Raw genomic sequence first — 13,887 nt, 5'->3', positions numbered from 1 at the left:
AATCATGCAAACAGGGAAAGCCAGGAGCAGTTACATGATTAGCCTGAAGTGACAAAGTCAGGGATCCTGTTAAATGACAAGACTAACAACTCAGGTTCTCTAAAGACAATCTTTTCTATTCTCCAAGAGATTAGGTTACCATTATCTACGTTGTTTTCCTACCTTTCTCTCTCTTTATTTTACTCCTTGCATTATTCCTAGGAGATTGCCTGCTCCTACAGTTTAGCTATCTATAGCTAACCAATTCTTGTTTTCTTTACTCTTCTTCAAATCTAGATCCCTCTTGTTACTTCTTTCTAGGATATATCCTTGTATATATTTTGAAGGGATCTCAAATATACTATCAACCAACGTAAATTTATAATGTACTGTAAATATATCATGCTGATTTCCATGAATGAGACAATTATTGAGCCAGGGTTGTTTTCTTAGATTTCTGTTCTTTGGCTTTATTTATTTATTTATATTTTTTTGTCGGTAATGGGGCTTGAACTCTGGGCCAGGGTGCTGTCCCAGTGCTCTTCAGCTCAAGGCTAGCACACTTAAGCCACAGGGCCTCTTCCAGTTTTCTGGTGGTTAATTGAAGTTAAAGTCTCATGTACTTTCCTTGCTTGGGCTGGCTTTGAACCAGGATCCTCAGATCTCAGCCTCCTGAGTAGCTAGGATTACAGGTGTGAGCCACTGATGCCCGGCTTGTTTTTTGGCTTTTAATGTATCTATATCATTATACTTAAGAGTGAATATCTCTCTCTCTCCTCCCCTCCCCCACTCTTTTTTTTTTTTGGTCGGTTGTGGGGCTTGAACTCTGGGCTTGTGCACTGTCCCTGAGCTCTTCAGCTCAAGGCAAGCGCTCTACCGCTTGAGTCACAGCACCACTTCCGGTTTTCTAGTGGTTTATTGGAGGTAAGAATCTCATGGACTTTCTTGCCTGGGCTGGCTTTGAACCACGATCCTCAGACCTCAGCCTCCTGAGTAGCTAGGATTAGAGGCGTGAGCGCCCGGCATTTCCCTCCCCTACCTTTTATGGTACTGGGGATTTAAGAGTCCAACTTACTATGCAGGTGTTTTACCACTTGATCCACCCCCAAGACTCTACTTTTCTTGAGGCAGGATCTTGCTATGAAGCCTAGGCTGCCTTGAACTTGAGATTCTCCTGTCTCTGACTCCAAAATCCTGGGATTACAAATATGTATTTTATCTGGCTTGAAGCTTCTTATATAGTCTATAATTAGGTCTTCTTTAAAAATTAAATTTATTTTTAACTGACACACACATATATGATTATACATTAATGAAGTAATGTTTTAATATATGTATATATTGTATAAGATTTATGTAAACATGCCTCTTCAAACACTTACCATCTTTTAATGTGAAAAAATTCCAAATCCTTTCTTTCATGAAAGGTACATTATAATTAACTGTACTCACCATGCTGTGCAATAGTTCCTGTTTGTATCTAAAACATACTGATCAATCTCTCCTTTTCCTACACATGACTCTCCTCAGTCTTTTACAGTTTTCAACCCCTGTCTAGCCTTATTTCTTATACCATTCTCCTTGATGCTATGGTCTACTGCAAGCTGCTTTCCTAAGTTTTTTTTTTTTTTTTTTTTTTGCCAGTTTGGGGGCTTGAACTCAGGGCCTGGGCACTGTCCTTGAGCTGCTTTTGCTCAAGGCTAGCACTCTACTACTTGAGCCACAGCACCACTTTCAACTTTTTCTGAGTACTTTACTGGAGATAAGAGTCTCATGGATTTTCCTACCAGCTCCTGGCTTATATTGATGTCTTTAAGACCAGGTAATCTCTGCAGCTTTTCCTTGTTATCTCAATTGCTCAGTTTTCCATCAAAACATAAACCTCTAATGGCTATCTTGGCCCTCCCAGGGCAGACACACCAGTAACATGAGTGGAACAATGAGTACAGTGTTAGATTTTCTAGTGTTAGTTTTTCATTTCCAACTTCCTTGGCATGACAATTTCAATGAAGAAACAAAGTAACCAGGAAACTCCTAGAAGATTATTTCTGGCAAAGGATGAACGGAACTCAAAAAGTATTAAGAATGGTCATACTTGGTTTTTAATTCTTTGACAGGTTATGTTACACTCTGTTGTTTGTGAACATAAACATTTTCCCAATACTATGGAAGATAGTTAAGTATGTTGGCATGAATAACTGAGATCCACTGGACCATTCACAACTGATTACTGAAATATCTAACCTAATACATTCCAGTAACAATAAAAACACTGGCCATGAAGCCAGCCTGGCAGCAAAGTCCGTAAGACTTTTATCTCCAATAAACCACCAGAAAACTAGACGTGGCATAGAACTGGAAGAGGTGGAGCACTAGCCTTGAGCTAAAGAGCTGAGGGACAGCACCCAGGCCCAGAGTTCAGGCCCCATGACCAAACAAACAAAAAATAAAACAAACAAACAAACAAAAAAAAAACCCTGGCCAATAGAATACAAGAATTGCTTTGTATTTTCTTTGGATATAATGTAGTATCAGAGCATTTTTCAGAAATTTACTTTCAGTAAAGGGTCTCAGTATTTTATGTGGATTTCTCTTAGCCTAATGTTTATTTATCTGAGTTATTTCAGCTTTGAAGGGTCATATCTTTTTTTGGCCAGTCCTGGGGCTTGAACTCAGAGCTAGAATTCTACCACTTGAGCCACATTCCCAGCCAAATCTTTTATTTATTTTTTGTGCTGGTCCTAGTGCTTGATCTTGGGGCCTGGGTTTCTGTGCTCATGGATAGTGTTCTACTTGAGCCACAGCTCCACTTCTGGCTTTTTTGGTTAATTGGTGATAAGAGTCTCATGGACTTTCCTACCAGGGTTGGCTTTGAATTGTGGTCCTCAGATCTCAGACTCCAGCTAGGATTAATGGCATGAGCCACCAGTGCCTGGCAGAATCACTTTATAATTGAAAAAATACATTATCTTACTTTTTAAAAATTTTTTTCCAAAGAAATCAGGAAAATATTATTATAGATTTATTCCACATAAGTATCTTCTGCTCTCAATATTTTTGAGAAATGTGTCATAGGTATCTAATAGTTCTACTATTCCCACTGTCTGATGCATACCCAAGGCAGAACAAAACAAGAGCCACAATATTTATGCAAGGAATTAGAAAAATGAAACAAAAGCACAACAAAATAAAAATCCCCCAAACTGTTTCAAAAGCCCAATTCTCAATCTCAACTGATAATGCTTAACTTACATATTAAACTCTTACAATTGTCTTAAAAAGATCCCGCTACATACAAACAGAAAATTTTAGTAATTTCAAACAGTTTCAAATACTTCTCTGAATAATAAAGTATATGATAATATTTTAGAATAGTAAGTTTAAAAATAGAAAAACATTGAGATGAACTAACCAAGCAACTTCTTAGTGTTGGCCTGAGAAGGCTGCCCCATGTCCAAGCTCATGGATTTCCTGGCTCGGGGACTAGTCTGGCCCACAGCTGGGTAAGTGGCTGCAAGGTACCCCTCAGAACCTTTGGGAGAGGACCATGGCTGGTTCTCTTTTAGTGTCCTGAGATTTAAACAATTGAGAAGAATTATAAACACAGAGACAAATACAACCATCACTTGCCCATTCCAAGTAGCTTTCCTATTTCCCAATGACAGCAATCAATTAATTTTAACATAGCACTTCAAAGGGCTTTAGGGGTTGCTGGTCCTGGTGCTTGAATTCAGGGCCTGGGTGCTGTCTGTTAGCTTTTTTGCCCAAGGCTATAGCACTCAACCACTTGAACTACAGCACCACTCTTAGTTTTTTTGGTAGTTAATTGGAGAGAAGTCGCAGGGACTTTTCTGCCCAGGCTGGCTGAACTGAGTTTTTTTTTTTTTTTTTGTCAGTCATGGGGGGCTTGAACTCTGGGCTTGGGCGCTATCCCCTCAGCTCTTCAGCTCAAAGTGAGCGCTCTACCGCTTGAGCCACAGTGCCACTTCTGGTTTTCTAGTGGTTTACTGGAAATAAGAGTCTCATGGACTTTCCTGCCTGGGATGGCTTTGAACCATGATCCTTATATCTCAGCCTCCTGAGTAGCTAGGATTACAGGCGTGAGCCACAGGTACCTGGCTTGAACTGATTAAAGACTTGAATTGTTTTTTAAAAAGCATGAATCTCAAACTAAATTTATTATTCTCTCTCTCTATAAAAAAAATAGCTCAAAGAAATATCTGGATGAGAGTGACCTAAGAGTAAGACTGAATATAAAAAACACCTGGAATACTAGCATACATAGTTAAAATCTCAGTAGGAAATTGTGGGGGGTTTTAAGAAAAAGTTATAATTTTGTTATTAAGGTGTTGCACAGAGGGGTTACCATTTCATAATTCAGGTAATGTATACATTTCTCTTTTAGACAATGTTACCCCTTCCTTTGCCTTTCTGCAGTTTCTCCCTGCTGTCTCTGCCCATAAGTGGCATATGTGGAGATTTTTTTTTTTTAATCAAAAAGCAGGATGTAACTTGGGCACTGATGGCTCATGCCTATAATCCTAGCTACTGAGGAGGTTGAGATCTGAGGATTGCAGTTCAAAGTCAGTCAGGGCAGGAAAGGTGGTGAGACTATCTCCAATTAATCACATAAACAGCCAGAAGTGGAGGTATGGCTCAAGTGGTAAAGTGCTAGCCATGAGCAAAAAGAAGCTCAGGGACAGCGCCTAGGCCCAGAGTTCAAGTCCTAGGACTGATAAAATCAAACCAAAACAAAACAAAACCAGGATGTAGCCAGGCACTAGTGCCTCACACCTATAATCTAAGCTACTTAGGAGGCTGAGATCCATAGGAGAGAAATTTGAGGCCAGACTGATTAGAAACGTCTTCAAAATTCTATCTCCAAAAGTAACTAGCAAAAAAGCTGGGTTAGAGGCATGGCTCTAATGGTAGAGCATCATTTTAAGTAGTAAAGCTGAGTAAATATGAAATGTTAAGTTCAAACTGCAGTACCAAAAAAAGCAGATGTTAGTAAGCTGAATGATATAAACTCTGCAAGTGGAAGATTATTTTTCTATGTTCAACATTGTACCTAAACCTTGTATTTTGTTTACTTAAGAAATTCCCAAATGATGTCCTTTTCATGTAATACTGAAAACTATACTAACCAAAGAGATTTATTAAAGTAGACATAAGCCAGGTGCCACTGGCTCACTCCTATAATCCTAGTTACTCAAGAGGTTAAGATCTGAGGATTATGATTCAAAGCCAGCCTAGGCAGGAAAGTCCAGGAGACTCTTTATCTCCAATTAACCACCCAAACTGTAGAGCGCTATCTTTGAGCGCAAAAGCTCAGGGACAGCACTTAGGCCCTGAGTTCAAGCCCCATGACTGACAAAAAAAAAAAAAAAAAGTAGACATAATTTTATTATTTTATCACAGAAACCTATATAATATAAAAAGCTCTTAAGTAATTTCAGTGTAATATGAAAAAACACAACAAATGTATGGTCATGTTTTTGGTGTATTTTTTTAAAAGAATTATGAATGATTTTTTTTAATTTGGAAAATAGTTGATCTTAAAATACAAAAACTGAAAGGATACAGAGGATAGAGCACATTTGTGGATTTCCTGCAAACAACTATGGCAAAGATTGGACAATTTTTTTTCAGCCAAATTATTTGGACACATAAAACATTAGAAAATAGCATTGGCTATTGCAAAAAAAAAAATTGAGTCTCCCCACTGCACTTATGACTATGGCCATCCGTATATCGAATTGTTCACTAATTCAACTAGCAGATATTTTATATTGAGTAAGACTTACACATGTATATGCAGATGTGCATTAAGACTATATATATCTATCATTTTTAATTTATTCATTCATTTATTTACTCATTTTTACGCCATTACTGGAGCTTGAATTCAGAGCCAGGGTATTCTCCCTGAGGTTTTTAGCTCAAGGCTAGCATTCTAGCATTTGAGACACAGCCCTACTTTTGGCTGGTTAATTGGAGATAAGAGTCTCACAGATGTTCCTGCCTGGGCTGGCTTCAAACCAGGATTCTTGGGCACTGTTCCTGAACTCTTCAGCTCAAGGCAAGCGCTCTACCACTTGAGTCATAGGGATGAGCATGTTTTTCACCTTTTTTTTTTTTTAATTGCCTATCCTGGAGCTTAAACTTAGGGTTTGGGCATTGTCCCTGAACTTTTATGCTCAAGGCTAGCGCTCTACCACTTACCAATTGAGCTACGGCTCTACTTCCAACTTTTTTGGTGGTTAATTGGGGATAAGAGTCTTGTGGTTTTCTGGGTTGGCTTTGAATCATGATCCTGGATCTCAGCCTCCTGAGTAGCTAGGATTACAGTCATAAGCCACAGGCACCCAGCTACCAATCTGGTATAGCTTAGCTTTTATCACTAGGGATGTAATGCTACTTATATCTTATGCTAGTTTTTTCCCACCAGACCCTTTTCTAAAACAAAATACTTTTTAGATCATCTTCATTCACTATTCAAATAGTCTTAGCACAATTAGATCAATAGAATGATAATTTTCCTATTACACAAAATACTGTATTATTTATAAAATGAGTTTTGATTTAAATACTTTTCTTAGACTACCTCTAGACCCACCTCTATATTAACTTTTGGATTTCGGTCAGCTTCCATCAGCATAGAAGTTATATAATTAGGGAGAGTAAGTCTACTAACCTATAGCTGGGGTCACCATGATGAAGGGAATATGTATCCATGGGCACATTTTCCATTGAAATATCAGTAAGAAGAAGGGACTTTCTATGTTTGAGGCTGCAGCGACTTCGAACTTCTTCAGACACTGTAAGTAAAGCTAAAAGGGAAAAAGAAGGCAATTTAAAAATTCAGCAAATCATTCATGACCTAAAATCAGATACATTTCTTACAGTCTCTTAAGGAGGATACTAGTGCTAAACGTACCTGTAAGGAACCCTAGAGAGTATGTGGCTTTAAGACTATAAATGTTTAGGACAAACTTGCTTACTTTCAACATTTGTAATGTATTTTGGAAGCTTGTACATAAACATGGAAGTTTTAATAAGCATTTTTTTTCAAATCTTGAAAATATGTTGATCTTAAGAAACACAAAAATAGACAGGAGAGGTAGTATGAAATCCACTAAGGAAAAATACTTTAGAGTCATATGGTTTAAACAAAAAAACTGCCATAATGGAAGATTGCTAAACTGAGAATCAGCACTTTCCATCAAACAATTATAAAGAAATGTGTTATATCCAAGTGTTGCTGAATAAACAAAAAGAGCAAATAGACAGTTTAATGGGATGGTGGGAAGACTATTAAAGGCAGAAAGTCACTTGCAGAGTAAGTAGACAGCATGTATACAGTTTTAAACAGCCCAACCTTTAGATGTAATTAAATGAGGCTTATGAAATTTAGCCAACAGAATCAGAGAAGGCTGCTGATGAGATGAGGTTTTTAGATTTTTATGACAGACAAGAGGGAGTCATTGTAGTGTCCTGAATCAAAGATGCTAAAAAGAATGCAGTTCAGATTTCAATGCAAATTCTTTCATAAGGAAAACTGTTTTGGCAAAAACTTAAAATTTTTATTTTACAGACTGATTTTGGCAGCACTGGGGATTGAGAACTGAGGGTTTCATGCTTGCCAACTACGTGCTCTATCACTTGGGCCACCTTCCCCTAACCTTCAAAATTGCAGCAAAGGACTGGATTGTGAAGCCTTTATTTTATTTTATTGTTGGTGGTAGGCTTTTTTTTTTGTCAGCCATGGGCTTGAACTCTCAGTCTGGACACTGTCCTTGAGCTCTTCAGCTCAAGGCTAGTGTTCTACACTTGAGCCACAGCGCCACTGCCAGTTTGGGGGTGGTTAACCAGAGATAGAGTCTCATGGACTTTACTGCCCCAGCTGGCTTTCAACCGCAATCCTCAGATCTCAGCCTCCAGAGTAGCTAGGATTACAGATGTGAGCCACTAGTCCCCGACTGAAGTCTTTACCTTTCAAAGTAACTAGCGAAAGGACCCATATTGGTATGTGTTCCCTTCAGGTGATGTTAAGATACAGAAAGCGATTAAGATTTTGTGATTTTACCTGCTAAATAAGCCACACTCTGTGTATTCACCTCAAATTTGTCACAATTCCTATGCTTGTTAACCAGAGTTAGTAGTGTATGTAAAATTCTGACTGTTCTTGCAACAATTGCAGGTGAAGGATGTCTGTACCCTACAGAAAAAAGAAAAAGAAAAAGAAAACAAAGAAAAAAAGAAGTTAATCTAGGAACAAACATTTGACTTCTAATTTTGTAATGACTACCTCTGCAAGAAAAGAAATATTAAGGATCATTTCCCTTCCAAGGATAGCTATTTGTGAAGGTATTTATACATAGCCTTAACTAGCAAAATGTGTAGAATAAAACAATGTTTTCTGAAACCTTAGTTATATTTTTCCTCTTGGGGAGAGAGGAAAAATAGTGTTTCAGACCTTTCATTTGCTAAGACTGCAGAGGAAATAAAACAAAAACTCTCCCCCCTGCCCCCACACTGTGTATTGGAATTCTCTTTAAATTTCTTTCAAAAACAGATTTCTACTGCTTTGAAAGAGATTTTTCAGTTAAAAAGAAATAAAAAGCCAGGCCTGGTAGTGCATACCTGTAATCCCAGCACTAGGGAGGCTGAGGCAGGAGGATCATGAGTTCAAGGCCTGCCTGAGCCCATAAGGAGACTATTTCAAATTACAACAAACAAGCAGTATCTAATGTTCAAAGTCAGACTGGGCAGGAAAGCATATGCTCTTAGGGCTGCAGGTGCTGGTGGCTTACAGACATAATCCTAGCTATTCGGGATGCTGAGATCTGAGGGTTGAGGCTTGAAGCCAGCCTCGGCAGAAAACTCCTCAGAACTCTCTAATTACCAGCAAAAATGTTGGCTATCGGTATGGCTCAAGTGATAGAGTTCTAGCTGTGAGCAAAAAAGCCAACAACATGAAACCTCAGTTCAAGCCTCAAAGCTAACACAGGAAAAAAAAAAAAAAAAAAAAAAGAGCTAGACACCAGTGGCTCATGCTGGTAATCCTAGCTACCCAGGAGGCTGAGATCTAAGGACAAAGATGTGAAGCCATCCTGGGCAAAAAAGTTCTCGAGACTCTATCTCCAGTTAATGAGCACAATGTTGTTCTGGTTGTGTGGCTCAAGTGGTAGTGCACTGGCCATGAATGAAAAAGCTAACCAAAAGTGAAACCTAAGGGCATGAAGTCCTGAGTTCAAGCTCCAGTACAAGCAAACACATACACATGCAAAAACAAAGAACAGGGTTATTTAAAAGATAAATTTGAGGGGGCTGGGAAGGTGGCTCAGTGGTAGAGCGCTTGCCTTGCATGCATGAGGCCCTGGGTTCGATTCCTCAGCACCACATAAGCAAAAAGAATAAAAGCCAGAAGTGGTGCTGTGGCTCAAGTGGTAGAGTGCTAGCCTTGAGCTGAAGAGTTGAGGGACAGCGCCCAGGCCCAGAGTTCAGGCCCCACGACCGGACCCACCCCCCCAAAAAAAAAAAAAAAAAAGATAAATTTGATCTTCAATACGCTTGTTTTAGGTGCCAGTCCTGAGGACTGAACTCAGGGTTAGGTGCTATTCCTGAGCTTTTCTATTCAAAGATAGCTAGCTCTCTACCACTAAAGCCACAGCTCTACTTCCGGCTTTTTTGATACTTAATTGGGGCTTTCCTGCCCAGGCTGTCTTTGAACTGTGATAGTCAGATCTCAACCTCCTGAGGAGCTAGGATTACAAGCATGAGCCAGTGCTTGGCCTCAATATGCTTTTTTTTTTTGTCGACTGTGGGGCTTGAACTCAGGGCCTGTACACTGTCTCTGAGCTTTTTCACTCAAGGCTAGCACTCTACCATTTTAAGTCACAGAGCCACTTCCAGTTTTCTGGTAGTTAATTGGTGATAAGAGTCTCATGGATTTTCCTGCCTGGGCTGGCTTCAAACCTCAATTCTCAGATCTAAGCCTCTGAGTTGCTAGGATTACAGGTGTGAGTCACTGGTATCTGGCTCAATATGCTTTTAATCATTAATGCTATTCATTTACAATAGGGATTTGAATTCTGAAAATAGGAATAGTATTTGAGAAATACAGAATAAACAAGCACTTTACCAAAGGCAACCTTTTTTGTAATATTTTATAACTAACTCTTCAATGGTTTCCGTAGCAATTTCTCAAGAAGGCAACATCAAATGAATGCATTCGCAGTATACATATCAGGTAAACACTAAGAGAACCTCTATGACACTTTAAACCTAAGAATTATTTAAATAGCTAACAGAACTGTAGACTTGAGCATTGGCCCATTACTATATGCGAACCCTGACCTGACTGTTCCATGTTAATGGACCGTGGCTATCAAGTTGTATAGTCAGCAGTGAGCAGTAAAGTCTGGTCAGATGTGAATGAGCTCTGAGGAGCAGCTAGAAATGGCTGGCTATGAGCAATACAGAAATCCAGAGTGTTAGGAAACAGAAAGGTAAGGCTCTGGAGCATGACAGAATGGCATTGATCTACAATGTATTGGAAACGAGTTAAAAAGTATCTGCCCAAATCTGAATTTAATTACTCACAAAAGTGGAAACTTTGTTTTTGCAGTGCTAAGGATAGACAAATGCTCTATAACTGTCTCATTCCCAGTACTTCTGTGAGCAAATTTGTACAATACCATTTTCCAATAAAAATGAATGAATATGTAGATTTGCAGTCTGTCTTTTTTGATAATTAACAAAATGTTCATTACTATTAACTAAAATGCCTATTAACATGTTCAATACTTAGAAATTCCATAGTAATCAATTCTTTTGCTTTAAGTGAACCTGATTATTTGCTATGAAAACTGGCTCTATTAAGACACATACTGAATAAAAAAACTCAGGAAGACAGCTACAGTTTATTGTCTTGTAAAATAAAAACACACAGACAGAATTATTTCAAATACTGTGGCTTCTTAGTACTGTGTCTAAGAACATCCTCACACACAAGGCCTTGCTACTTGTATGTGTGTGTGTGTGTAGTGTTCACACACACATACATGCACACACTAGTCCTGGAACTTGAACTCAAGGCATCAATGCTATCCTTGAGCTTTGTGTTCAAAGATAGCACTTTACCACTTCTGTCTTTTTGGTGGTTAACTGGAGATAGGAGTCTAAGGACTTTCCTGCCAAGGTTGGCTTCAAACTCTAATACTCAGATCTCAGCTTCCTGAGTAGATAGGATTACAGCTGTGAGCCACTAGTGCCCAGTGCCTCTCTACCTTTTAAGAGGTGTCCAACCAGTGCAAAGTTGAAATTTGAGTTGAAGTTGAGTCCAACAAAATGATCCATCTGCTTGCAGTGCCACTCCAAAGGATTCCGGGTTGCCATGAACACTTCTTCTGGACTCTAGTAAAAACAATCATGAGATGGTTCATGGGTTCCCACAAAAGCTGTTTTCACTGTTTGCAATACTAGGGATTGAACTCAGTGCCTCAATGCTAGATAGGCTCTTTACCACTGGGCTCTATCCTCAACCCACGAGCTATCTTTAGAAGATCACTTAGTACTTAGTTTTGGTTTGTCTTGAACAGTTATGATGAGATAAATAGTCCTTTCAAATTGAGAAATTATTTTCAGACTACAGGAAACCACAGAAGAACATGTAAGGATATACATATTAGTTGGTACAAGAAAATGGATAGTCAAAGATGAAAAAGTCTTAATATACAATAAACAATTTTTGAATGTTGATTGACATCATGGTGAATTTTTTCTGATTTTTTTTTCTCTTACCAGGTTAGTCTTGGGGACTCTAGCTTGATTTTTGTGTGTGTGTGGGGGCGGGGGGTGAGGGGAGGGGTGGGGGAGGATGCCAGTCCTAGGGCTTGATTTCAGGGCCTGGGCTTTATCCCTGAGGTATTTTTGTTCAAGGCTAGTGCACTACTAGAGACACAGCTATACTTCCAGCTTTTTGATGATTAATTAGAGATAATTAGAGAACATCACAAACTTTCCTGCCTGGGCAAGGCAGCTTTGAATGGAGAGCCCTAGATCTCAGCCTCCTGAGTAACAAGGCTTATAGGTGTGAGCCACTGATACCTGGCTGCCTGATAAGCTCTATCAAGTTTGATTCCAAGTAGCTTGATGCCTAGGAATCAAGATCAATTCCTCTATTGGGATGTTCTGGCAACAAAAATGCCAACATTTGCAAATTTGCAAATATTTTTAACATGAAAATGACTTATCTTTGTCCTAAGACAACTCCAGCAAATAAGACTTTTAGGCAAGAATGATTCTAAGACCAAACCAGATATATAAAATAAATCAGTCATTCAGCTTGTTTTGCTCATTTCTTTTCATAAAATAGAAGTCTGAATGATAAACTTCAAAGTACCTTCTACCTTTAATATTTTGTTTCCACACTTCCAGCTGTGTTAAGTCTAATACTATATCAGGTATAAACTAAACACTCTTTAATCAAATTTCTTCATACTTCAAACCATGCTGTTTCTTTTTATCCAGAGCTTAGTTAATTTCATGTTAACTTATATATTCACATTCTTTATAAAATTTATTTTCTCCTAGACTATTCCCAATTTTTGCCAACAATAAAAGGAGCGTAATTTTGTACTGTTTTAATTCTTCTATGATCGGAACCCAAATCCAACCCCAACCAAAGTTAATAAATGTTAGGTGGGGGTGTACCTAATAGAACACACTAAAGCAAAACTAGGTATAAGAAACAAAAAAAATTCTAAATTAACTTTCCAAAGTCCTCTTTCACATCTCTAATTTCTTTATCTGCTATTAACTATGCCAGGTTTTCATTAAATGGTATTATTCAACCAAATAAGTGTCTTTACTTGTGAAATGGGGCTGGAAAGTGCTAATTCTATCTTAGTGTTCTGAAAATGACAATGAATTAACTTGAAGTGCTAGGGACTCAGCAGGGTAGGTAGGTGATACTACTCGGTATTGTTTATCCCTCTTCTATGGACTAGCATCAGGTCAATACTGTGCATGGCAATTTTTATGTAGGAAATATAAAAATATTAAACTGTTAAACAGTTTTTTTATAAGCTGGTAAGGAACTATATTCATAAGAAATTATCAGTACAACTGGGGACCAGTGGCTCATGCCTGTAATCCTACTACTGAGGAGGCTGAGATCTGAGGATCACAGTTCAAAGCCAGCAAGGGCAGGAAAGTCTGTGAGACTTTCATCTCCAATTAATCACAAAAAAAGCCAAAGTGGCACTCTGGTTTAAGTGGTAGAGTGCTAGTCTTAAGCAAAATAAGGAGCCTAGGGGCTGGGACTGTAGCTTAGAGGTAGAATGCTTGCCTAGCAAGCATGAAGCCCTAGGTTTAATTCCTCAGTACCACATAAAGAGAAAAAGCAGGAAGTGGCACCGTGGCTCAAATGGTAGAGTGCTAGCCTTGATCAAAAGAAGATCAGGGACAGTGCCCAGGCCCTTAGTAGAAATCCTAGGGCTTGCAAAAAAAAAAAAAAAAAGAAATTATCAGTATAAATATTCATATTTAACTTATAGGCCATATTTTTAGTTTTGATCTCAAAGAGTAATAAAAGGAAAAAGCAGTATTGGGGGTGTAGCTCAAGTGGAGCACCTACCCAGCAAATGTGAAAAAAGGAGAACTGGGTAGGGATGCTTACTTTGTCGTTGAATATCCGGAGACTGTCTAAGGTGTGCAGGTTTTGTTCCAAAAGTGCGGTGCCCGCTGAATACAAGTTTACCTCATCCAGCTGCAGCACAGCCACAGCAACCCAAAAGAGGGCTTTGTGCAGAGGAGAGTCCTGGCAAAAGAGACATGTTCCAGATAAGAGATACGAAACATGAAAATCTCATTCATGCATGTTTCAGCCTTGAACAGTGC

At 38.7% G+C, this 13,887-nt stretch overlaps 1 protein-coding gene across 6 annotated transcripts in view; it reads right to left on the bottom strand.

Annotated features, from left to right (window-relative positions):
• Nf1 (neurofibromin 1) overlaps positions 1-13,887 on the bottom strand; it is a 243,895-nt gene that overhangs the window by 19,576 nt on the left and 210,432 nt on the right. For all 6 annotated transcript variants that reach the window (XM_042691650.1, XM_042691659.1, XM_042691675.1 and 3 more), the window contains 5 exons: positions 13,667-13,807; positions 11,274-11,400; positions 8,069-8,200; positions 6,677-6,812; positions 3,392-3,549 (listed from right to left, as the gene is read on the bottom strand). In XM_042691650.1, the coding sequence (XP_042547584.1) occupies positions 3,392-3,549; positions 6,677-6,812; positions 8,069-8,200; positions 11,274-11,400; positions 13,667-13,807 (694 nt within the window). The remainder of the gene's footprint in view (positions 1-3,391; positions 3,550-6,676; positions 6,813-8,068; positions 8,201-11,273; positions 11,401-13,666; positions 13,808-13,887) is intronic.

Source organism: Dipodomys spectabilis, unplaced genomic scaffold (genome assembly GCF_019054845.1).
Source record: "Dipodomys spectabilis isolate Male_0828 unplaced genomic scaffold, ASM1905484v1 ptg000004l, whole genome shotgun sequence".
NCBI classification, from domain to species: Eukaryota; Metazoa; Chordata; class Mammalia; order Rodentia; family Heteromyidae; genus Dipodomys; species Dipodomys spectabilis.
This window is presented reverse-complemented; position numbering and strand designations above follow the sequence as displayed.